We start from the raw sequence: 24,752 nt of genomic DNA, 5'->3' as shown, positions 1-24,752 counted from the left end.
TCACATGTTCTCCTAAGTTGACATGTTATCCTCAGTTGACGTACCCGGTGTGTGTGTGTGTGTGTGTGTGTGTGTGTGTGTGTGTGTGTGTGTGTATATATATATATATATATATGCAGATTCGCATTTTCTATGCAAAGTTCAGGCTTGCTCAAGGCACAACCAGTGACCATTTGTGACCATTATGATTGCTCTTATCTTGCAACTGTTTTAATATGCAATGACCCTTTCACCAGTTCCTGTTGTTGTAAATGGTCACCGCTCTTATCTTCTAGTTATTTGCACAGAAATGGGACAGACTGTACCTCTTGCATTTCATTGGTGTGGTTTTTTTGTTTTTGTTTTCAATCCTTGCAAGTTCATCTGATAAAACAGTTGGTTTGGTTTACCTATTATTTATTTGAAAAAAACTGCTCTAGGGTGTGCGGAGGATGCTTTGTGACATCACGGGCACCGGCCAATTGGCGCTGTGCACAATCGGCTTCTGACGGAAACTAGCAGAGCCAATTGTCCAAAGTGGGGTAGCTTTGGTTCCACAGTGGCTCGGCCAACAAACGTATGTGTCTTAAGGCACCCTTCTCTAGCCTCTCAGTTTCCTAACATTCTGGCCCTCAAATAGGAGTTAGTGGAGCATTCATAACCAACTGTGATGGTTTTGTAATGCTTTTAGCAAAGGAAGCTGATGTTGTGATGTTGGGTGATGGACAGGCTGGTGACCCCACCCACTAGTGAAACTTGGCCCATGGTCTGTGTGCGGGAAGATAATGATCTGGCCTACTGGAGTTCCTCATTCCTGAGTTAAAGCATGAATGTGTTGCACCATGGAGCCTTCTAGCTTATCATTTCTGGCTCACTAATGTTTAAAGGCCCAGGAGCCAGAACTGTGGGCTGAAACATAAGCTAACTTTCCCACCACCACCCTGATTTCTTTTCCTAGTAGAGCGGTGGTAGACAATTTCGTTGCATACACTGAGCGTGGGACTTCCATGCAGATCTGTTTCATAGGGTCGCGTGTAAAACATTAACTTACTTATTGTGATGTTTAAATAACTGAGCCTAACCTGAGCTTGGCGGATTGTTCATTATGGGGCTGGATTGTGAATCAGCCCAGTTAAGTGACAGAATCTAATAACATTTGCCTGTTTGTAGGTTTCTGATTGCTTTCTCTTAACTGAGTTTCTGTTTATTGAGAGTCTCATTCGTAGTGGAACTCCTCGTGACTTTAATTCAGTATTTCCTCCAAACTCTCAAAAGGACACGTCCGTGTGAGGTTTTGGAACATTTAATCCCCACAAACTCTTCAGTGAATGGGTTTCTCTCTGTGTGTGTGTGTGTGTGTGTGTGTGTGTGCGCACGCGCACAAAATATTAACACAATAATATTTGAACATTATTAGTTTAAGATATTAAGATAGAAACATTAGTTTTAAAAGTTTACATTAGGAAAAGTAAGTATAAGAGGAAACATTTGTAAAGTTAAAACATTAGTAAAATAAAAATAAAAAGTCATTGCCTCAGCAAGCTAGTTTAAGGCAACGTAAGGAAAAGCTAATAGGTGATCCTTTGTGGCAGAGTGTGGTTAGCGCATCAGGCTAAGATTAGAGAGACCCTGGTTCAAATACCTGCTCAGTCATGAGGTTCAGGAATGCTGCGTTGTTCAGGAGATAAATTACTACGCTCAGTCTCCCTTGTTCTGGTGACGGACTGAAAGGACTTTGCTCTGCTGGAAAGTATCTGTCTGTCTGTCTGTCTGTCTGTCTGTTGAAAACATGCATCAGGACCGCACAACACACACCAGGAAGGCCCCCAAGGAACTGTTCTACACTTTACATGCCTTATTTTAGACCCACAAACAATTTCTGTCTTCTCAGCTCTGCCTGGATACACCTCATTAATATTTCCTGTGTACCTTTCCATAAGCCATTAACTTTTGCTCAAGCCTACAAAAGGAGCAAAGTATACTCCCGGTATATCTCATGATCTAATGGTTGCCAGTTCTTCAAAGGAACCTCCCCAGCAGTATCTTGCCTCCAATATCTTAACCCAACCTTTCTCAACCTTGGGGACCCCAGATGTTGTTGGACTACGACTCCTATCGTCCTTGACCACTGGGTTCTGCTAGCTAGGGATGATGGGAGTTGTAGTCCCACATTTTGGGTACACAAGGTTGAGAGAGGCTGTCATAACCATTAGGATATATGCCGTTTGCTTGTTTGTCTGTCTGTCTGTCTGTCTGTCTGTCTGTTTATATTGCACTTATTTAGCTTGAGGTGGCGTACCTGGTTCTCTCCCTCCTTATTTAATTCCCACAACAACCCTATGAGGTAGGTTAAGCTCAGAGGCAGTGACTGGCCCAAGGTCACCCAATGAGCTTCATGGCCAAGTGAGGGGATTTGTTAGCCCTGTGAGGAGTAAACTGCAGTCCCCAGGCACTTTAAATGCTCTTGAAAAGTATGGTGCAGGTGTGAGACCGAGGGAGATGGAAGTGGCCCCATACAAAGGAGCTAGAATAGAAGAATGGTCTGGCTCCCTAAGGCAGTTTCCTAAAGTTCCCGGATGGGGTGGCAAGATTGTGAAGTAGGGAGCATGATCCCAGTTCAGAGACCGTGAGTTGTGTTGAAGTATCACAGAACCCGAGATGTCGGTCACTGCAAATTCAATCTATCTACTTTGGGTCTTAAAAACTAGTTTTCACCAGCCTTGGCGTTGTCGGCGTAGGTGTGTGTGTGTGGGGGGGGCAGCTTGGCAAAATGGTTAGCAGCTTGTAAATTACATTGTAGGGGGCTTCTAAATTTTCTGGATTAATTTAAATTTTGTTGGCAGCTACTAACCTCCAGCTTGAGGATATTGTTGTTATTAGTTCATCGCTTTTTACACGGCGTCTCATGACGACTTACAAAATGTTAAAATATAGAACAACTTCTTGGGCTTTCAGAATCTAATAATGCAGAATAAAATAATATTAAAAATATTTTTTTGTGTGGCATGCATCCATGTTCCACACAACATCGCCATCATGATGCATATGACAAATTTATTTGTACAGAACGTGTGAAGATGGTTTTATTCTCTGCCTTTTTTTCTGGGGGACGCAGGGGTATGCATACCCATAAACAGTTTGTGAATCTAAGTTTGGCTTCATTGAGGGGTAGTATTTCAATATGAGTAGGAAAATGGGAGTACCCCTAAACATTTTTTTAAAAACAAAAAAAAGCACTGGTTTTTATTGTTTTTAGAGTTTGCTGGGTGGATTTTCTTGCTTTTAGGACTTGTGTTTTTAGTCAGCTTTACCTTGTACACCGCTTCGATAGCTTTATGCTATAAAGTAGCCTATACAGTGGTACCTCGTAAGACGAAATTAATTTGTTCCGCAAGTCTTTTCGTTTTGCGGAAATTTCGTCTTGCGAAGCACGGTTTCCCATAGGAATGCATTGAAATTTAATTAATGCGTTCCTATGGGCAAAAAAAGTCAGGGCTTGTTGCCGGCAGCAGCAGGGGTTGGATTGGGCCTGGCTGGGCCCAGCCGGAGCCTCCTGCCGCCTGCACCGAGCGAGCGGGTAGAGCAAGCGGCGAGTGGGGAGGGCGAGTGGGGAGAGCGCCCCCTCCCCACGGGCCCAGCGGAAGCCCAAGCCCGGCCCCGACTCCTGCCGCCTGCACCGAGCGGGGAGAGCGAGCGGCGAGAGCGCCCCCTCCCTGCGGGCCCAGCCCAAGCCCGAGCCACGGCCAAGAAGGGTGGTGAGAGCGGTGAGTGAGCGGCGGCGGCAGCAGGAGGAAGCCAGGTGTGGGGAGCGGGGGCCGCAGTCAGGGAGAAGCCGAGGCAGAAATTGGCGCCGAACTTCCCTCCTCCCTCCCGGAGCGGTGAGTGTTCTGGGGTTTGCGGGGAGCCGGTTCCAGAGAGTGGAGGAGTAGCGGGGGCGTCGCCGCCGTGAAGCCCGCTCGGGAGGCAGGAAACTGCCTTGCCCACCCAATCCAGCCAAGCGCCACCCGCTGCGTGTCTCCGAGCCCGGCTGAGCCCGTGACGAGCTGCCGCTTCAGGTTCCCGCCGCCGCTGCCGCTCTCCTCACAGCAGCAGGTTCCGGCTTCTTCTTACAGTGGTACCGCGCAAGACGAATGCCTCGTTTTGCGAGTCATGGCCATAGAAAATTTCGTTTTGCGAATCACCTAAAAAATCGCAAAACCCTTTCATCTAGCGGGTTTTTCGTTGCGCGAGGCATTCGTCTTGCGAGGTACCACTGTACATTTGTTTGAGGGTGATGTTGATGATTATTACAGGTATAATGGTGGAAGTGCTTTGGGGCTGATGTCCAAGATTCCACTTGACAGAATATGTGATGGGGGACAGAAGGACATTGTAACTTAGCTGGTGTCCTCTATTTTGAATAAGTGTGGTAATACAGTACCTGTTGCCATCTAAAGAGCCCCTTCGCCTCCTTTAAGGCCGGAGTCTAAAATTACCCAACTGTTTCACAGTTCCCTGTGGCAAGACAACTACTGAAAATAGTTGAGAGAAAGATGGGATCGGTGGTTCTGCCAAAATCTGGTACATGCCTATCACCCAGACTCCATCTCCAGTTCTTTACGCTTTCAAAAACAACACCTTTAGACAAATCGGCCAAGAGACAAGAATCCAAGTAGCAGAACAGGTTCGGGGGAAACTGAGCAAGGAAGACGTTTTATTGCTGGGTATTTTCCACTAGCTTGCTCAGTTCCTGCCTCCCTTTGCCCTCCGGGCTGATGTTAACCCCTGTACAAAACCCAGGGTTGTAGCTAAGTTCTCCTCAGAGTAGGCCCATTGAAATTAATGGACCTGAGTGAGTCATGCCCATTAATTTCAGTAGGTCAGTCTACTCTTAAGGAGAACTAGCAGTGAATATGAGCCAGGCCACATTCACACCATACATTTAAAGCACTATGATACCACTTTCAACAGTCACAGCTTCTCCCAAAGAATTCTGGGAGCTGGGTGCTGAGAGTTGTTAGGAGACAGACGCCCCCCATGCCCTCCAAGAACTACAATTCCCAGAGTTCCCTGAACAAGTGGAATGGTTGTTAAACTGCTATGGGAATTTTAGCTCTGGGAAGGGAATAAGGGTTTCCTTACAATTAGCAGTGTGTGTGCTAAAATGCCTAACAGATTAAAAAAAAGGAAATCTGCTAATTATTCCAGCTCCCCGTCTCTCCCCCCTCCCTCACACACAGAGAGCTACACACCTAAACACCCAGCACTTTTGGGGAAAGCATTCCAGTTGTACCTGGTATTCACCAGCTTTGTGTTTTGTCTCATGCTGTTTGCTGATTGTCTTTTGATAATGATGACGAGGAGGAAAAGAGAGAAAAATGCTTCCGGGACCATTCTGGGGGGGGGGGGCGGGGGCGGGGAGAAAGAAAATAAAATTCAAGAAAGACAGGAGTGACTGGGTTGCCATATCCTGGCCAGCAGAGCAAAAAATGGAATGTGGCATAGCCCCCATAAAAAGTGGGGTGTGTGAGAGATATTGGGTTATGTCCAGTGCAGACCCTTTGAAATTAATAGACCTGACTAATTTAGGGCCGTTAATTAGAACAGATCTACTCTGAGTGGGACTCATGCTGGATACAACCCATTGTGATTTAACAGGAGTTGGCAAAGAGTACAGTACAGTGAAATATGTTGGAATAATACAGTTGGGACCCACAACAAAACATTGCAGTGTGAAGTGCTCCTTGTCCATAATTCTTGCCAGTCCATTCCATATCCACCCTCAATGTTCAGCCAGCTGCATTTCTTCCTAAACCTCTTGCCCTGATAGGTTTTCCTTAGAAAAACAACCAAGCAGTCTGAATGTTCATAAGCAGACATCGGCAACCTCTGGCCCATGGGCCGGCTGCGGCCCATGAACAGGGCCGGCGCGTCCATTTAGGCGAACTAGGCAATTGCCTAGGGCGCCAAAATGGAGGGGGCGCTGGCCAGGCTTGGGCAGGACGGGCGAACAGCAGCTTCTCTGCTGCAGCGGAGAAACTGCTGCTTGCCTCTCCACCACCCCCCACCTCCCGCTAAAGCAGGCTTTGGCGGGGGGCGGGGGGGGGCGCCAGAAGATGGTTCGCCTAGGGTGCAAGAAGCCCTAGCACTGGTCCTGCCCATGAAGGCCGTTTTACTGGCCCACGAGCCGCCCGCCAACTGAGCCACCCACTCGGCAAGCCCCCCATGTGCCGCGCTAAACCAGCACAACCGGAAATCACGTCTGTGCATGTCCGTGGGTTCGGACATGCGCAGTGAGATGCCGAAAATCGCGCCTGCACATGTCCGTGACACCGGAAATCGCGTCTGCGCAGGCGTGATTTTCGGCGTCTGGGCATGTGCAGATGCGATTTCCGGCGTCACGGACATGCACAGACGCAATTTCCGGATGGCCGGATAACCTTGCCGGCGCCTGTTCATAAGCATTCCATGAGCGCTCTGAACCTGAGCCCAGTGGCTGGGTGGAGGGATCATTCCATTAGCAAATATCTCTGGACTGTACGATAGTTGGATTACATCATATACCCAATCCCTGGAGTAAATGGATAGGCGCTTTTTAAGTACCCATGGGAGGGAGATGGAGATGTTCTGCAGGAGCCTAAGGACCTCATCTCTGTTTCCCCAGGCCAAGGAGACAGGAATTTCAGTTCAGACTGGGAGTTTGTATAGCTGAAGGCTCCCTATGCCAACCACCTGGCTCTCAGCCAGGCCCTAATCTGGGCAGGTGCCTCCTCTTCCCAAGTGGCCTCACTTGCTTCTAAGTGGACAGTTAGGGTGGCCACTCATAAATCCTGTGATAGCTCAGTTATTGGAGCATGAGATTCTGAATCTCAGGTTTGTGGGTTTGAGCCCCAGTTCGGCAAAAGATTCCTGCATTGGAGGGGGTAGGACTAGATGACCCTAAATTATCTAATCACGAAAAAAGGACAAAAGTGGGTGCCAATTTGCATAACACCTGCATATGCTAATTTGCAGTCAGAGATGCCAGTTTAGAAAGAACTGCTATATTTTAAGTAGAAATCTAGCATGTTTCACCATAGTCAGAGAGGCTGTGACCTGTTTGCCTTTGGTCCAGGTGCTTAACTCCTGCTCTCAATTCTCATGGTTCTTCATCTTTAAGCCAAGTGTGATTCAGACAGCCCTTCAGATATAGAACCGCTTCGGATAGAGGAGTGTCTTCTATAAGTATGGCCACATGCAGGGCCGTCTTTAGCAGATGCGGCGCCAAGGTGCAAATATCCGCCCAGCGCCCCCAAATTACCACGGATAGTGTTGGGGTGGCCATAGCTGCACACTGCCAGCCATGGGGGAGGCACAACTCTCCCCCGAGCCACTGCAAGAGAGCAATCCCCGCAGAGGCTTGGGAGTGAAGTTGTGCCCCTCCCAAGCCTCCGCGAGAGGAGAGTGCAGCTTCCCTCCCAAGCCTCCTCGGGAGGAGAGCGATCCCTGCAGAGGCTTGGGAGGCTTGGGAGGGAAGGTGTGCGCCCCCCAGCCATATGCTTGGCGGGGCGCAGCTTCCATCCTAAGCCTCTGCAGGGATCACTCTCCTCCCGAGGAGGCTTGAGAGGGAAGCTGCGCACCTGCCAGCCTTATGGTTGGCGGACCACTGTTGCTGGGCGTGCAGGGAAAGGGGAGGCCGCCGGCAAAGCCACACAGCTATCCCACTTGCTGGGGCGCCCCTGGCGCAATGCACTACTAAGCCCTATGGGAAAGACGGCTCTGGCCACATGGCTGTGGTGGCCCTGAAATTCCTGCCTGACTTGAATTCCTTCTGCTTCTGTGGCCATGGGAGGCAGGTTGGGGTAGGGAGGCCTGAGAGCCGGTCAGAAACCGAAGCAGCTATTTGGGGGGCCTCCAGCCCCATGGCAGGTATATGCAAATCCATTGGCTCTTCAGAGTCACTGGCAGAGAGAACCCTGCTCCCCTTTCTTCTCCTCTGAGGCTTGGGCACGGCTGAATCCCAGATCACTGACCTGGAACTGATCAGCCAAGGCAGGTGGAACTGACCTGAGTAACTTGCTTTGCTTTGGTTGGGTGGCTTTGAAAAGAATAGGAAGGGCGTAGTCCTTCCTGAGAGAACCTGAAAATTGAACAGGAGGCAAATGCAGCCTCACCTATTTATACTAAGAATAGCTACCCACTCACTCTCTCAAGTGTAGGAATCTTTACATTGCTGTGAAGAGTTACCTCCCATGACTAGCAGCAGGAGGAAAATAAAATATGCAAGATTTAAGAAGCAAAATAAAATTTACAAATGTGTACCAGCTGCAGAGTTCAACTTTTGCGTGTGTCGGTGAAATTTAGGCAACCTTGGTGCAGAATTTCTTATTATTATTACAGTATGTTATTAGCACAGTCACCTAGTTCTATTTGTGTACATCCGCCACAAGATTTGTGATGCACCTGGATGTCCAGCCTTGACAATATCTCTCCCGCCACACTCATGCCAATCAAGAGGCAATAATGTGTTCAGAGAATCTGAGCCAATGATGTATGACTTCCTCTCAATTGTGTCCTGTCCCCCGCACTTAGCAAAGAATGTCAGGTTGTGCGCAAACGACCTTTTAACCCAGAAAGCAAACACACAAGCTCTTAAAAAGAAAAGAAAAAGAAAAAACCACACACACACACACATGCTTGTAAAGCTACTTTGAAAGACAGGTGGAACCACCTAATTAGCTCCAGCTACCTCGCTCGGGCCTTGAAATCACAGAATTAAATTCTCCCTTAATGGTCCCAGTACTTTGTCCCTTCAGGGCTCAAGCAATTATTTATTATTATTATTTTTAAAAAAGGTTGCCTGCTTTGATTGCGTAAGGAGAACCCTCATTCAAAGGCAACAGGAGAGGTCTAAGCAGACCCCTCAACCGAGAGAAAACTCTGATCTGATCTGGCATTCAGTGCATCTTTGCATTTTTAACATGTGCATTATGTCTAGAAATAAAATTGCAAATAACACCAGCTGGAGTGTGTGTGTGTGTGTGTGTGTGTGTCAGGGGGAGTGATCCTTTTCGGGACCGCAATGGGTGTTGGTTAATCTCTTTCTCCCCACTTGGGTTGATGGTTAGATTACTCCTAGATTTGAATCGTGAAGAAATCCTCCAGTGGCACAAAAGGGATCATGCTCACAGCACTGGATACAACCTTAAAGTTTTCTTTCAGAGAGTTTTTTTTGGGGGGGGGGGGTGTTGAATGCTGTCTCCCTGGTTTTTATATATACAGTAGCCAGTTGTTTGACCGTGATCCTAGTTTTAAAATATATAAGTGATGTTAAGTCATTTGAACCATTATTGCAGCATTTTTGTGTATAAGACTAGGGTTGTTTTTTTTTACAGTGTTACCTCGAGTTATAGATGCTTCAGGTTACAGACTCCGCTAACCAAGAAATAGTAACCTCAGGTTAAGAACTTTGCTTCAGGATGAGAACAGAAATTGTGCGGCAGTGGCAGGAAGCCCCATTAGCTAAAGTGGTACCTCAGGTTAAGAACAGTTTCAGGTTAAGAATGGACCTCCAGAACGAATTAAGTTCTTAACCTCAGGTAGCACTGTATTAAAAATTATGTTCAAAATTGTGGGTCATCTTATACACAGATACAATCTCCCCCCATTTTCTCAATTTGGAGTCCCCCAAAATACGGGGCGTCTTATACATGGGGGCGTGTTATACACGAAAAAAATATGGTATTTTGTGGTTCTGTTTTGTAAGCCCCTTTGAGTTCATTGCACAAAGAAAAGTGCACAGTGCGTTTTAAAATAAAATGTGATGCCATGCATCTCACCAGTGGGGCTGTAGTATACATCTAGTTCTTTCTCTTTTGTAATGTTTGGTGCGATTTGATTTTCAGAATGAAAACTATATTATTATATGGAAGGTGAAAACAAAACAAAAATGCAGTCATTGTATATTCAGTTCAGTTCATAAGTTTATTGTTCCAGCCAGAGGCCATGGGAAATTTGTATTAAGCTATAGTATCAATAAACTTATTTGGGACGTCCATAATATAAGAATCCTTAATTTTTTTTAAAGAAAAGGCTTTGCCAAGTTCCTGAGCACTAAAACAAAATTCCCTTGTCCATCTCTGATAGCTCCAATTCTAATATTATTTTGGCTTTTTAAATCTAATTTGCTAACATTCATGAAATAAGAGAGAGAAATTACCAGAGACACCAACAAATTCAAATCCAGCTTGACTTCAAATTAAACCTCTTAATCATCACAACAATTTATAGCAATTTTATTGAACTCCTTTTTCCTGACACCCCCCCCCCCAAACAGGTGCATAGGTGGCTAAGCACCATTTATACCCTAGGACTTTGTTTGCTCAAAATCGTAATTTGTAGATAGGCTTTCCTGTTTACAGTATGTGCTGAACACCTCCAAGGGATTTTTGAGGCCCAGTTGGGAAAAAGAGGATATTTCTATATAATTAGACAGACAGATATTTATATATAATTAGACAGACAGACAGACAGACTTACAGGGTTGTGGTGAAGATAAAATGGGGAGGGAATAACAATGTACACCACCTTGAGCTCTTTGGAGGAAGAAGTGAGAGAAATGTAATATATAACACACGCACAAACACACCCACACACCCACACACCCCGTGAGAATTTCACTCACAGTAAACTAGCTTTTAATGTATCTTGCATGTAATAAGAATGCAAGCATGTCACCACTCTGTTTTTATTGGCTGTTTTCCAAAGTTCCAAAGGCAGGGGTGGGGTGAGGCTGCTCTAAGAAAACAATGCAGTGGGGTTGTGGTGGCGAGAGAAGTGGGAGAGGACAGGTTAACACAGGCATAGTTAAACTCAGCCTGCCAGATGTTTTGGGACTACAACTCCCATCATCCCTGCTAGTTAGGGATGATGGGAGTTGTATTCCCAAAACATCTGGAGGGCCGGGTTTGCCTATGCCTGGGTTATCAGGACTGCTTTAGTCCTCTCTGGTGGTGGTCAGGAGGGAAAGAGAAGGAATTGTGGAAGGGGGCAAGGACAACTGACAAGGGGGCATTTGGAGGAGTGAAAGGGAATAGGGATGGGAGGGTGGGGTTGTGTGTGTTTTAGGCCTCCCGCAGTTGGGGGAAGAAAGCTGGAGGAATGGGTGGGGACAGGTGGAGTTTGCTGGGGTTAAAGGGGGAATTTGCAGTGCTGCAGAACAGGAGGGGGCATTGGGGAGGCATATGAATTGGAGCAAGGGAGTCATGCCTATGGCTGAGGCGAGTTTAAAGGGAGGGCCGTGGAAAGGAAAAAAAGGTGTGTGTAAGAGAGAGAGTGTGTGTGACACTTTTAGGACTCTGCAGTGAGAATATAAGCATGTTCAATTTGATGTACAAAACATTAATTCCAGGTGTCATTGTCCTCCAACTGCAGCTGGACACGTTCCCTTTCTAGCCTGCTTCTTTGGAGTTCTAGGCTTCTCCCTGAATGGAAAGTATATAGGGACTAGAACACAGACATGTCTCTTGTGGGTGGACTGCAGAAGCGTCTGCTGTGGTGGACAGCTCTGTTGCCCAGTGATTGGCATCATGGCAGCAGCGGTGGGTGGGTGGGGGGGAGGAAGTGACGGCAGGAGTCTGACTGCAGGAGGTGAGAGTAAGAAGGAGCAAGGATGCTACTGCTACACCATCTTCACTTCTCCTTGCAACCTGAAATAGGGTTGGGTCAGAGGGGAGAGGGCGCTCCTTGCTGGGCAGGGCTGGGGATCCATTTATGGATCTCTCTGAACAATTGCCAAGTTCCTAATGCCTCATATCATCCCACTCGATCACTGGAGATCATCTGCAAGAGTGTCAGTGGTAGATCCCTGAGGTTCATTTGACGATGACAAAAAGGAACCAAGTCTTTCGTGTCATTGCCCTGGTCCTGTGGAACACCTTGCCACTAGATTCAGCAGGCGCCTTCTGCGCCAACTTTTAAATGCTTTTCTATCCCTATGCAGGCAATTAAGAGCATCGTTCCTCAGTGGTCAGTTGGTGTCTGTTTTTACCTTTTTATGGCTTTTATTGTATAGTTTTATGTTTTTATTGCTGCAAACGTAGATAGATGTATACCTCTGTGCCATAAAAATAGATATAAGTATATATTTTTAATAAACAAATTCATGAAGAAAAATAAATTGGGCACTGCCTCAACATCCCCAGTATGCTGTCAACCAGCCCAGGGGGTTACTTTGCCTGTCACTGCCCTCACCAGGTGTTGGTCTCTCTGCCCAGTACCAATGGTCTGCTTGGATTTAGCTGGACAATGCCATGCAAGCCACATTCTATAAGGAGAACCAGAATTCAGGGGTTGTACCCAACAAAGCTCTATTGAGAGCAGACCCACTGAAATTAACGGAACCAACTTCGTCCCGTCTGTCATAACAGCAGGTGACAGAAAGAAAGGACTGAAATGTGTGAGATGGTGGAAGAAGACATATGTGTTCTGGGGATTAATTCAGGAGGTGGAGAGAGCCCATGTAACCCACCTAGGAAAAAGGTGGAATACAAATGCAATAAATGTGGCTTAAAACACAACAGGTGGGGGTGATGTTGCTGCATTTCAAGATGCTAATGTGCCCCCATAGCCTTTCTGCAAAGGATTGTTCTGCCTTCTCTGTACATTTCCCTTGCTTTTGGGTGGTGGTGACTCAGGATAGTGACATGTAACTGGAGCACAATGTGTGTCAGCTGCTCTTTCCGCTGTCAGCTGGGATCTCCTTCGCCCTGCCTTGCCAACTCTGTAATTGGATTGCACTGTGAGAGAAGGGCTGGGCGTATCCTCCAAAAATACTCCTTTAGGCAACCAGAAGAAATGACCTCATGGGGAAAACGATGAGCAGGTCAGCTCTAAGGTCAGTATCAGTCATGCTTCTCTAATGTGAAACTAAGCATGAGTTGGGATTTTCTTTTGTCTTTTCCATATTAGGATGTACAGTAACAGTAGTTGGAATTTTTCTGAAGCATTCAAAACAACCCTGTAAGGTAGGCTTATTAGTATTAGTATTAGTATTAGTATTAGTATTAGTATTAGTATTAGTATTAGTATTAGTGTACCCTGCATTTTCCCCTGACACGGACTCAAGGTGGCTTGCAGATTAAAACAAGAACAGCTAAAAACATTCAGGGGGCGGGGAACAATAATTTTAAAAAAATTAAACATGTATAGTTTTAATTATATCAATATCTACATTAAAATCTATTAAAACTGTACAAATTACAATAAAAAAGCACTGCACAAGCCCTTTCATTAAAACTAGCCAATTCCCAAAAGCCTGTTAAAACAAGAAAGTCTTTACCTGCTGGCAGAAGGACAACAACGGAGCCAGTCTAGCTTCTCTGAGGTGGTGGTGGGGTTTGCCAAAGTCTGGGAGCAACCACCAAGAAGGCCCTCTCCTGTGTCCCCACCAAGCCTGTCTGTAGGGGGTGGCAGGTCCAAGAGAAGGGTCTCCCTGAAGATCTCCAAACCCGGGCAGGTTTGCATGATGGAATATGGTCTTTCAGAGAGCTTGGACCTTAGCTTCACAGGGCTTTATAGCTTCTGAAAACAGACTGGCAGCCAGTGGAGCTGTTCTAGCAAGAGAGTTGTGTGCTCCTTAGAACCAGCCCCAGTCAACAATCTGCTTTCGAATCTTTGAGCCAGCAGAAGTTTCTGAGCACTTTTCAAAGTGTGTTGCTGTCATCCAAATGGGATGTAACTAAAGAATGTGTCACTATGGCCAAATCGTCTCAATGGAAGGGTGCTGCTGGTGTACTAGCGATAACTGTGAGAATGCACTCCCAGCCACCACAGAGACCTGAGTCCAGAAGCCCATATGAACTGCGAACCTGTTTCTTCAGGGGAAGTCTTGTTACCCCATCCAGAACAGGCTGAATCCACATTCCCAGTTCTGCCTTCCGACTGACCCAAGAGCATCCCTGCCTTGTCTGGTTTAGGTTTCAATTTGTTCACCCTCACCCAGTCCATTAGGATGGCAGACACTGGTTTAGAACCAAGGCAGCTTCCTTGGATTTAGGTGGAAAGGAGGACACTGAACCCTGAAATTCCAGGCAACCTCTCCCAGCAATTCCATGTATATGTTAAATAAAATTGGGGGTGGGGTGGGGTGGGGGAGAACAAGACCATGAAGGACCCCACAGGCGAACGGCCAAGGTGTTGAACGCTCAGCACCACCTTTATAATAAAACACTTAGCTCAATTGGTCAGAGCATGGTGCTGAGAACGTCAAGGTTGCAGGTTCGAGCCCCGTATGGGATAGCTGCATATTCCTGCATTGCAGGGGGTTGGACTAGATGATCCTGGGGGTCCCTTCCAACGCTACAATTCTATGATTCTGGATTCACCCCTCCAGGAAGGAATGGAGCCACCGTAAAATAGTAATAACAAACGCTTTGATTTGCAGAGGTTGCTGGTTTGCTTTGTGACTGGGAGGGCAGAAGGCAGGGAGCCCAGATGGCAGGGTCAGATAAAAGGCAGCTAATTCTAGTTTTGTCCCTGTCCCCTTCCCGGCCGAGTTGAACAAGGGTAATACTAAGATTACGGAAGAGGAAGGTGACAGGCAAGGCCACCCTGTGAACTGGTTGTAAGGAGGGTGGCAGGTGGTTGAGAGCAAACGGAAGATGGTGCCCAAGTTGGTAGAGCATAAGACTCTTAATCTCAGGGTTGTGGGTTCAAGTCCCATGTTGGGCAAAATATTCCTGCATTGCAGGGGTGATCCTAGTGCGATCCTTCCAACTCTACAATTCTGATTCTATGATTCTCCACTGATTTGTGTTGATTACACACACACACACACACACACACACACACACACACACACACCTTTTTCATTTCTGGATTATTAACAATTCAACCAGCAAATGTTATCTATGGGAAGGTACAGTATTTCATTTGAGGTTCTGCTGGACAATATATTATTCATCTGCTTCCTTTCTCACCTCTGAAATCCCAGGTGCCCTCCATAGGAAGCGCAGGAAGCTGCGTAACACTGAATCAGACCATTGGTCCTTCTTCTTTTATTATTATTTTTAAATGTTCTTTATTGATTGAAATTACACATTTACCAAACAAAAACATACATACACTTCAACACGAAAAAGAAAAACGAAACAAACCAAAACAATTATACACAACTAAAACTTCCAGTCTTTCTCATTATACCTTTTATCATATCATTATTTTTTCCACAGGTTTATCTTTTAATATATCCTTTCTTTCTTGTCCCTAAACAATTATTTTATTATTTTCTTTCAAAAATATCACTCAATTTCTGCTAACATGGAATTGTTTGTACAATAAAGTTTTAAATAATCCTTAAATATAATCCATTCTCTTGATGTTTTCTGTTTCGATAATCCTTGCACTGATCCAGTCATTTTTGCCAATTGTAGGTATTCTAACATAAGTATCTGTTTAGAAATCTAAAATTGTTGGCAATATCTCGTTTTTTCCAATTCCTTGCTATAAGAGTTCTAGCTGCTGTTAACCCGTACTGAAATATTGTTCTTATTTCCTTTTTAATTTCAAGAGGGAGTATCCCAAGTAAAAAGATTTCTGGGTGTTTTTTTAAGGATATTTTGATATTTTTTTTAATTCCTCATAAATATCATTCCAATAATCTCTGATCAACGAACAGGTCCACCACAGATGATGATAGTATGTTCCCTCACCTTTTTTACATCTCCAGCATGTTGGATTCCTTCCTTTATACATCTTAGCGAGCTTTTGAGAGCCAGTGTGGTGTAGTGGTTAAGAGGGGTAGACTTGTAATCTGGTGAACCGGGTTCGTGTCTCCACTCCTCCACATGCAGCTGCTGGGTGACCTTGGGCTAGTCACACTTCTTTGAAGTCTCTCAGCCCCACTCACCTCACAGAGTGTTTGTTGTGGGGGAGGAAGGGAAAGGAGAATGTTAACCACTTTGAGACTCCTTCGGGTAGTGATAAAGCGGGGTATCAAATCCAAACTCCTCTTCTTCTTCTTTTGGGGAGTGAGGTGCCACCTATAGATCATTTTCATGGTATTTTCCCTAAGGTTATAACACGCTGTAAACTTAATATCTGTTGTCCATAACCTCTCCCACTGTTCCATTAGTATATTATAACCAAAGTCCTGTGCCCATTTTATCATGACTGCTTTTACCTGTTCTTCTTTTGTTTCCCATTCCAACAAGTAATCATATATTCGTGAAATGCTTTTCCTTTTTTATCAATATTAATTCTCTTTCAAACCTGGATGTTTCTTTCACAATTCCTTGTTTTTGATCTATGAATAATCTTTGGCGTAGTTGAAAATATTGTAGCCAATCTGTTAGTGAACCCTTAATTTCTTCATATTTCTTCAATGTTAGTTTGTCTTTGTCTATATCTAAAACTGATCTATACGTGGGCTAGTCTCCTTTCATATTTTTTCTCTTAACTGCCATGGCTTCAGTGGGAGAAGTCCACAAAGGTATATTTGGTTCAAGTATCCCTTTGTATTTAATCCAAATTTTACATAGCGATTTCCTTATTACGTGGCTTAGGAATCCCTTATGTCCTTTTATTTTGTCATAAATTAAGTACGTGTGCCACCTGTACCTATTATCGTGGCCTTCTAGGTCTAACACCTCCGTTTCTTTTAGCGTGATCCAGTCTCTTATCCACACTAATCCTATGGCCGCATGGTATAATTCCGGGTCTGGCAACGCAAACCCTCCTCTTTCTTGTTTAACAGTAGCTGGTGTTTAATTCTTGGCTTTCTCCCTCCCCATATGAACCTGGCTATTTCTTTTTTCCATTCTTTGAAACAGTTCATACCTCCTAAAATTGGTAATGACTGGAATAGAAAAATCATTTTTGGGAGGATGCTCATTTTTACTACCGATACTCTTCCCCAGACCATTGGTCCTTCTTAACCCAGTATCGTCTACACCAGTGTTTTTCAATCACTGTTCCGCGGCACACTAGTGTGCCGCGAGATGTTGCCTGGTGTGCCGTGGGAAATTACTTTATATATAGTCAATATAGGCACAGAGTTAAATTTTTTAACATTTTCTAATGGTGGTGTGCCTCGTGATTTTTTTCATGAAACAAGTGTGCCTTTGCCCAAAAAAGGTTGAAAAACACTGGTCTACACTGACCGGCAGCGGCTCTCAAGGATTTTGGGCAGCGAACTCTCCCAGTCTTTCTTTCCTGGAGCTGTTGGGGGATTGAACCTGGGACCCTCTGCCACTGAGCTACGGCTCTTCCCCTATCGAACCCAGAGCAATTCCCACTTAAGAGATCCATAACTGATTACCAGCAGGCTATATATATATATGTACTGGCACATATTTTACAGGATGAAGTAGGCAAGGCTTTATTTGTATATGCAAGCCACAGCAGCTGGCAAGCGAAAGCATGCATAAGGTGAGGTGATCCTTGGGTCTTATCAACCAGTGAGGCAGAAGGCTGCAGTGTTCCTCGGAGTCTTAAGAAGTCGGCTGAGTACCGGTAGTTCAGCCCTCTAGTGAGTTTGTGGCAAGAGACGAGATTCAAGGAGAGGGCCGTACCATTTAACAGTCACTGCTTTCGCACCCCAGCCATGAATTCTGCTGAGTGTAGTTTGTCAAAGGTGCTGAGCATAGTAGTTCTGTGATGGGGAACGTATAGCTCCAGGATTATTTGGGGGAAGCCCATGGTTGTTGAAGTGGTATAATAGCAATTTGAACGTGTGGTACGTATATGCGACCTCGGAGTAGACCTTAGTCGTGACTGTCTACTCAGTGGGTCTACTCTGAGTAGTACTAATGATGGGTACAGCAAAGGATTAAGGAGAAATTTGATTCCGTTTGCATTGAAAGGCAGGCCTTCCTAATCCACACTTTCTGAAACAACAGATGAAGCGAACCACAGCCATCCTTCAAAAGCCGCACACTTCTGAATTTTGCCATGTAGTTTTTCAGCCAAGCAGCGTGTACAAAAATGGATGGACTGGGGTAAAGCATGCATGAGAAGCCCACTACTTAAAATAACATACCAAAGTTATTAGTGGGAAATCATTTTTGGCGGGGGAGTGGATATATTAGGGTATATGTGCATATATCCCCCAACCGCAAAAATGCTGATGACTTGAACTTCTGAATGATTTGTAAATCCAGCCATTTAAGGCTGGAGCTCCCTTCTGAAATTCCTTTGTCCTAATGCTGCAATCTTAAAATTGCTCTGCGGGTGGGGTGGGGGGGGTAGCGCCGGGTGGGCGGAATTAGGCTTCGTTTCCATTCAGCCGGTGACTTTTCTCACACACACACACATCCCGTTGAATCATCGCTTTGGGCCTTCCGCTCCCCCAGAACCTCGTGGAGGGAGAGCAACCCATGGGTGCAAAGAAATCCCCCTCCCGTTTGCAAAACCCTAATCCGTTGCAGCAACCCAGCGGGGAACAAAGCAAGCGCGGGAAAGCCAGCAGTGGGCGGGGCCAGTTGGGGAAGGGGCGGGGCCCGAGGATAGAGATATCGCTTTGCAAAGCGGCTGCAGTCGAGTAGTGCGCGCGAAGCGCAGTAGCGACTCTTTGGGTGTTTTCCGAAAGGGGTGCGGGGCGCTTTTCCGCGTGCGTGGAAGACAAAAGAGCTTCGGTGTCCTCGGGCGCAAAGCGGGGAACGGGCGAAGCGATTCCCCTTCGCTTTCCATGGCTGCGGCACAGCGAGCGAGCTGCGTCTCCTGCAAAATCTTCCTTTTCGCTCTGCTGGAGGTGGGTGCCGCAGTGGGCTATGTTTATTGGACGGGGGTGGGGGGTTGCTTTTCCGTTTCGGGGCTGATCGGTGGCTGGGATCTTCTTTTTTCTGTTTTTCTTGCTAGCGTAGCTTTGCGCCGCTTGCGAAGCAGCCTCGGTGGTTCGCCCCGCAGCCGATCGGAGTGGCTCCGTCGGCGGCTCTGAAAAAAAAAAAAAAGCTCTTCTGTTTGAATGTCGCCCTTTGTGGGGGCCTCTCTTTGCAGACCTTTCTTCTCTCTCGCATGCACACCCCTCCCTCCCGTCCTCCTCCTCTGCCGTTTTCTGTGATTTTAAGCACGTTTCTGGTAGGCTGTTCACAGTATCCCTAAATGATCCGAATCTAAATTAGAGCCCTAAGCCGAGCTACAACGAGAAGCCCCGATGGAATTAATGGACGTGACAAAGCTGGGTCCATGGATTTCAGTGGGTCCTACTCTCCGAGTTTAGTCGAATACAACCCCTGAGGTTTAGCTCTCCTTGTCTACTGGGGTTTGCTGTGTCTTGCCTTCTTAGATCTTAAGACCAGTGGTAACTGGTGACTATTAGGGCTTCCAAGGCAGGGAGACCAGCAGTCAGAGGCAGAGCCATCCCCTGGACTGGTTGTTAAGGAGGCAGGTGGAGGCAGGCTCGCTTGTCCTGATGAGGCCAAAGTGAAAAAGAGGTATAGTACACTTGATCAGATCAGAATCTCCGTTCTGACAGAGCCCAGTGTTCCCGCAATCATGTTGAGAGGTCTTCAAGTTCTCTTGATCTAAATCAAGGGTGGGGGAATCTGTGGTCCTCCCAGATGTTGGGACTACAACTCCCATCTGTCTTGTCCATTGGCAATGCTGACTGGGGCTGAGGGGAGTTTTGGTTCAGTAACAGCTAGAGGGCCACCCCAGACTATGAAGTGGCCACCCCTCTTCCATATATGCACAAATCAAAAGGGACCATCATTTGTGTTCTATGCAGTTACTGAATTGGTTTGATTTTTGCATCATCTACCTATTTCTTCCCCCCCCCTCTTTTGCCAGAATCCCTCTAATTTTATCAGTCTTATGCTTTACATGCTATAATGCATACTGAGCATTTGTCTTTAATAGTTAAGGCATGATTTTTCCTTTAAAATCCTGGTTTAACGAGCAGGCTTCCATGTAAACAGCTTCATATTTTCAGTCTGTATACCATTGCTGAAAAGGATTCTTGGACAGGGGTGCAGTTGGGTAATTTTAAACTCTGGGCTTGTTAGCTGGATATGCACCCTGTAGGTGGTCCCAGCAGCAACTGACTGTTGATACAACGTAATACCTGTTTCCTGCCCCCCTCCCAAAATAACCCTCCCTGTGCAAGATACTTGGAAGTTTTAGATTTGGGAATGTATTTGTTTTGCTTTAAAATAATTTATATATGTTGCCCTTTCTAGCAAATGAATGCAAAAAAGAGCAGTGCTGGATCAGGTCAATGGCCCACCTAATGTAGCCTACTGATCTCCTACTGGCTAAGCAGGAGCCCCAAATGGGTTATCTGCAAGTGGGACAGCAATGTCCCACTTGTGATTCCCAGCAACTGGCATTCAGAGCATATGCTGTCTCTGACAATGGAAGTGGAGCAGAACCATCGGGGTTAGTAGCCATTGGGGAAGCTAAGCAGGTCAGGGTCTGGTAAGTGGCCAGATGGGTGACTGCCTGCAAACCACCGTGTACTCTGCTTTTAGATTCCATGGCAGAAGGAAGCAGGGATATAGATGCAAGAAATTAAATTAGTTAAATATCTTCCAGTAGCACCTTAGAGACCAACTAAGTTTGTCTTGGTATGAGCTTTGCACACGGAAGCTCATACCAAGAACAAACTTAGTTGGTCTCTAAGGTGCTACTGGAAGGAATTCTTTTTGTTTGTTTGTTTGTTTTGACTACGGCATACCAACACGGCTACCTACCTGTAACTAGTTAAATATCATTGAAGGCACCTTAGTAAAATTCACTGAAAACAACAATAACAACAAACACAAGATTCTTTTTTTAAAAAATGCTGATACTGCCAAAAAAAAAAATGTTCACAAGCAGCAGCATATCTGTTCAAAGTAACTTGAGTTTCCAATATGCTGGGGGCAAGGTTTGGACAGCTGAAGAATGGCTTGTCAGGACATGTGCAATAAAATGGATCATAAGCTTACTTCTTGGTTGGGTAGCTACGTTGGGTGACTTTGAAAAGTCAATCAATAACAAGGTTCAGTGTTTATGTAGCACTTTTTGTGTGTATGTACTAATTTCCTTCATAGCCCACCTTTCCTCCAAGGAGCTCAAAAGTGGCATGCATGTTTTCCTCCCCCTCCGTTTTATCCATGCAGCAACCCTGTGAGGTTGGTTAGGTTAAGAGGCATCTCACCTGTTGAGCTTCAAGGCTGCGTGGGGATTTGAACGCTAGTCTCTCAGTCCTTAGTCCAACCACGATCCTACCCTGGCTCGACAGACGCACACACAGACAGAGAGAGAGAGCAATTTAGCATACCAATGTGTGCATCTAATAAGACACTACTCCACTAAAGCTTATGCCATAACAAATTTTCAGGCACTCCAGGGCTTTGTTTTGGCTGCAACAAGCCCACAACACAGCTACTCCTTGGAAATTGAAATCTAAATGCAGTGCCCTTGCTTGCAGGCAGCACCATGTGCATGCCCCAGAGCAGAGATGGGGAGGTGGCAGAGGCCAGTTTTCACTGCACTGACCTTCGTTCCTGGTATACCAACAACAGCTCAGACAGAGGGAGGTCAGGAGAGGGGCACAGCCCCACCATGCCATCCACTACTGCTTGCATGTCACTCTAAAACATGGTTTCCTAAATGGATCTCCAGTGTTTGTTTGTTTTTTGGACTACAGCTCCCATCATCCCACACCGCTGGTCCTGCTAGCTAGGCATGATGGGAGTTGTAGTTCAAAAACAGCTAGACATCCAAATTTGGGGAGCCCTGCTCTAAACCATATTTAAGCTGAAAGTGACTAGTTTGCTGCCCCCAGGCACAATGGAGGGCACTCTCCCTGTCACTAGTAAGCAAGTGTCAACTCGTAGCATGTTTATCATTGTATGTGGAATAAGGAGGAGTACTGCCTTGTTCTTTGCCAGTCAGCAAATCATCTTTGGCCAGCCCTAGTTTGTTTGCTCATCTGTGAGACGGTGTATGATTTTTTGAACCAACCATGGTTTAGCTCTGCATATGAGCAAAGCTGCTGGACTTACCTGAGATGCGAAAGTTTTATAAACACCTCCTTATTCATCAGCTGCAAACCTCAGGATAATGCATTCTGATAAATCTGGGATTGCAAAATACTGGTCATTCTCATTCATGAGCATCCCATGGGCATCTTCCTAGCTCTTTTGGATGAGAGAGTGGTGGATTAGAGGGATCTTTTGTTTGATCCAGTAAGAGTAAGGCAAGTCTTGTGAGAGTCATGTGTTGTTAGAGCATGGGTATGCAACCTAAGGCCTGGGGGCCGGATCCAGCCCAATCACCTTCTAAATCCGGCCTGCAGACAGTCCGGGAATCAGCGTGTTTTTACATGAGTAGAATGTATGCTTTTATTTCAAATGCATCTCTGGGTTATTTGTGGGGCATAGGAATTCGTTCATTTCCCTCCCAAAAAATATAGTCCGGCCCCCCACAAGCTCTGAGGGACAGTGGACCGGCCCCTTGCTGAAAACGTTTGCTGACCCCTGTAAAATATAGAGCAAACAGGGTGGAAACTCAGGCCCAGGGGGCTCATTGTATCCCTCCATCCCACTCCCATTGGGCCCTTAGAAGTCTCCCCAGGCCACACCACTCACCAAGGCTTGCTTTGCATCCCAAATGTTTTTGCCTGGCTGGGCTATGCCTCTTGCTTGCCCTGATAGATGACAGAGAGGGGTGTGGGAACATGTGTAGAAACTTGGGTACTGTGCAGAGGCCACGTTAACAATTGTTGCCTTGGAAGAATGTCCCAGATGGAATGTGGCCCTCAAGCTGAAAAAGGGTTCCCTGGCTCAGTTTCAGAGCCATAGAATTCTGTCCCTGCAGCATTTAGTTCTAGGTTTCTGTTCTATATCCCTTGTTTCTCTTTTCCTTACTTCCAGGTCCTGCCTGCCTTTGCTGAGATCCACTGCAGTAGCCAGCAAGGGTAAGTAAGAACCTGCATGAGGCGCTTTTCTTTGACGGGAATGTGTCTCCATCTGAAAGCTTTATTTAAATAAGGAAAGGCCTGGGAGAAATTTTCTAGTTTGCATCTAACCTTGGCCACACACTCAAACGGTTTTTTTTTAAAAAAATCTTCAGTTCCCCAGCTGCAATGTAGAAAGTATAATTGCTTGGCCTGCTTTTGTTTGGTGGTTTTTTGGGAGACCTGTGAACCTCCAGCTTTAGTTAGGTTGCTGCTGGAATCATCCCACGCTGGTTGGGAATGGCAGCCAACAACATCTGGCAAGCCAGGGGTTCCCCGTCCTCCATTGCGCAAAAGTTAGAGATCATGTGTGTGAGCTGCATCAAAAATCCAAGGCTTGATGAGTGATGCCCCATTTCTTTGTCTTCATTTTCCAGGTGTACTCAGCAGGGAACCAGTTGGACAAGCTTGTGGTATGTCTGGTGAGTTCAGATCAGTTTTCGGCTTTGGCTTCATTTGTTTCAGGAAGTCGCTGGCAGACGTTGCAGCAACAGCATCCTTCTCTCTCCCTCTCGGCCCCCACTCTGCTCATTCTGCACAGGCAAAAACACTCAAGGAAGGTGTTGAGCAGGGTCAATGAGGGGCATGGCCAAGGGAGCGCAGGGGGCCAGATTGAAAGGCTTGGAGAGCCACATTCAGCAGCCCATCTCCGTCTCCTCTTTCCTCTCTCCTTTTATACTGGGGAAAGAGAGGCAGCATGTGTATTTCGTTTCTGTTTACTTTGTGGCCATGCCTTGTTCAGATCCTGACAATAGCTCCATTCACTGCCCTGTTTGAAGAGGAAGTTAGCAAAGCAGAAATGCAACCGGTAGATAAACAAATGACCACCTTTCCTGTTGCACAGTCTGAGTGTGTTATGAAACGAGCAGGTTGTGATAAAGCCATTGCGTGACTAATTTGGAGCGGCTACTTAGGGATGCTAAAGGAGGGTTTGGAGATGCTGGAGTCACGGACAACAGTTACATCTTCTTTAAGCTTGCCGGGTGTGCAGTGGGCCTGGGATCCAAATTCACATCCCTTCCCTTGGCTGCACTTTGGAGCCAGCCCTTTGGTTAATCAAGCCCCAGAGGTAAGGAACTGGATCTGGGCAGCAGGCCAGATTGCTATCTCCCCCACCGTTTGCAGGCCAAGTTGGACAGGTAGGCAGGGCTCCCAAATGTCAGTCACCTGACATCAGGTGACTTCTTTGCCCAGTTCATCCCTTGCAGAGTGCTTTGCAAGGCTGACTTTTGAAGCGCTTTGATGCCTTGGAAAAAGAGGCCTTTTCTCCCTCTGGTTTGTTGTTGCCACAAGCAAGTCTTAGAAGACAGGAAGGCACTCAAGAGACCTTCTTGCAATGGGGCTGTTTTTCCGACACATGCTAGCACTGGGCTAGCAGGAGAGGTTTTTTATCCTCCTAGCCCAGCGCTGGGATGAGGATGGAAAATGCTGCTTTATTTCCCCACAGCAGCGCTGCCATGGGGAGGAAAAAAAATGTCTTCTGTGTCAGAATGTTTTTGTCTGCATGTGCCCATTGGTCAGTACAGTCACCCCACCTGGCATGTGGCCCTTGGAGGAACTGTCAAGCTTCAGTGTGGCCCTTGGGCCTAAAACTGTTAGCCAATCCTAACAAAATCACTCAAAGCTTCAGTAAATAAATAAATAAAAATTCGCCTGGTGCCAAGAAAACCAACCTTGATGGTGCCAGGGGTGTTTCCCTGGGAGATTATCTGTAATCACAACAAGCAGGCACAAAACTTGGGGCTGTTGGAAGGTTAGTAGGTCATGTGGTGACCTCTCAACTTTCCTGTCCCTCGAGGTCTGTGGAAATCTGACTAATAAGTAATGTTTAGGGACAGGTGGTGACGAGCCCGTGATGGTCAGGATGTGTTACTAG

The 24,752-nt window shown here is 46.2% G+C and overlaps 1 protein-coding gene across 1 annotated transcript in view; it reads left to right on the top strand.

Annotated features, from left to right (window-relative positions):
- The first annotated feature begins 2,585 nt into the window (after positions 1–2,585).
- Positions 2,586–24,752, top strand: part of TMEM52 (transmembrane protein 52) — a 28,322-nt gene continuing 6,155 nt past the window's right edge. The window contains exons 1-5 of the mRNA XM_033156935.1: positions 2,586–2,605; positions 3,523–3,743; positions 18,363–18,685; positions 22,794–22,837; positions 23,254–23,298. Of these exons, the coding sequence (XP_033012826.1) occupies positions 2,586–2,605; positions 3,523–3,743; positions 18,363–18,685; positions 22,794–22,837; positions 23,254–23,298 (653 nt within the window). The remainder of the gene's footprint in view (positions 2,606–3,522; positions 3,744–18,362; positions 18,686–22,793; positions 22,838–23,253; positions 23,299–24,752) is intronic.

The sequence above is a fragment of the Lacerta agilis genome, chromosome 8 (assembly GCF_009819535.1).
Source record: "Lacerta agilis isolate rLacAgi1 chromosome 8, rLacAgi1.pri, whole genome shotgun sequence".
Lineage (NCBI taxonomy): Eukaryota > Metazoa > Chordata > Lepidosauria > Squamata > Lacertidae > Lacerta > Lacerta agilis.
The sequence above is the reverse complement of the archived record's forward strand: the minus strand, read 5'-3'. Positions and strand labels throughout refer to the sequence as shown.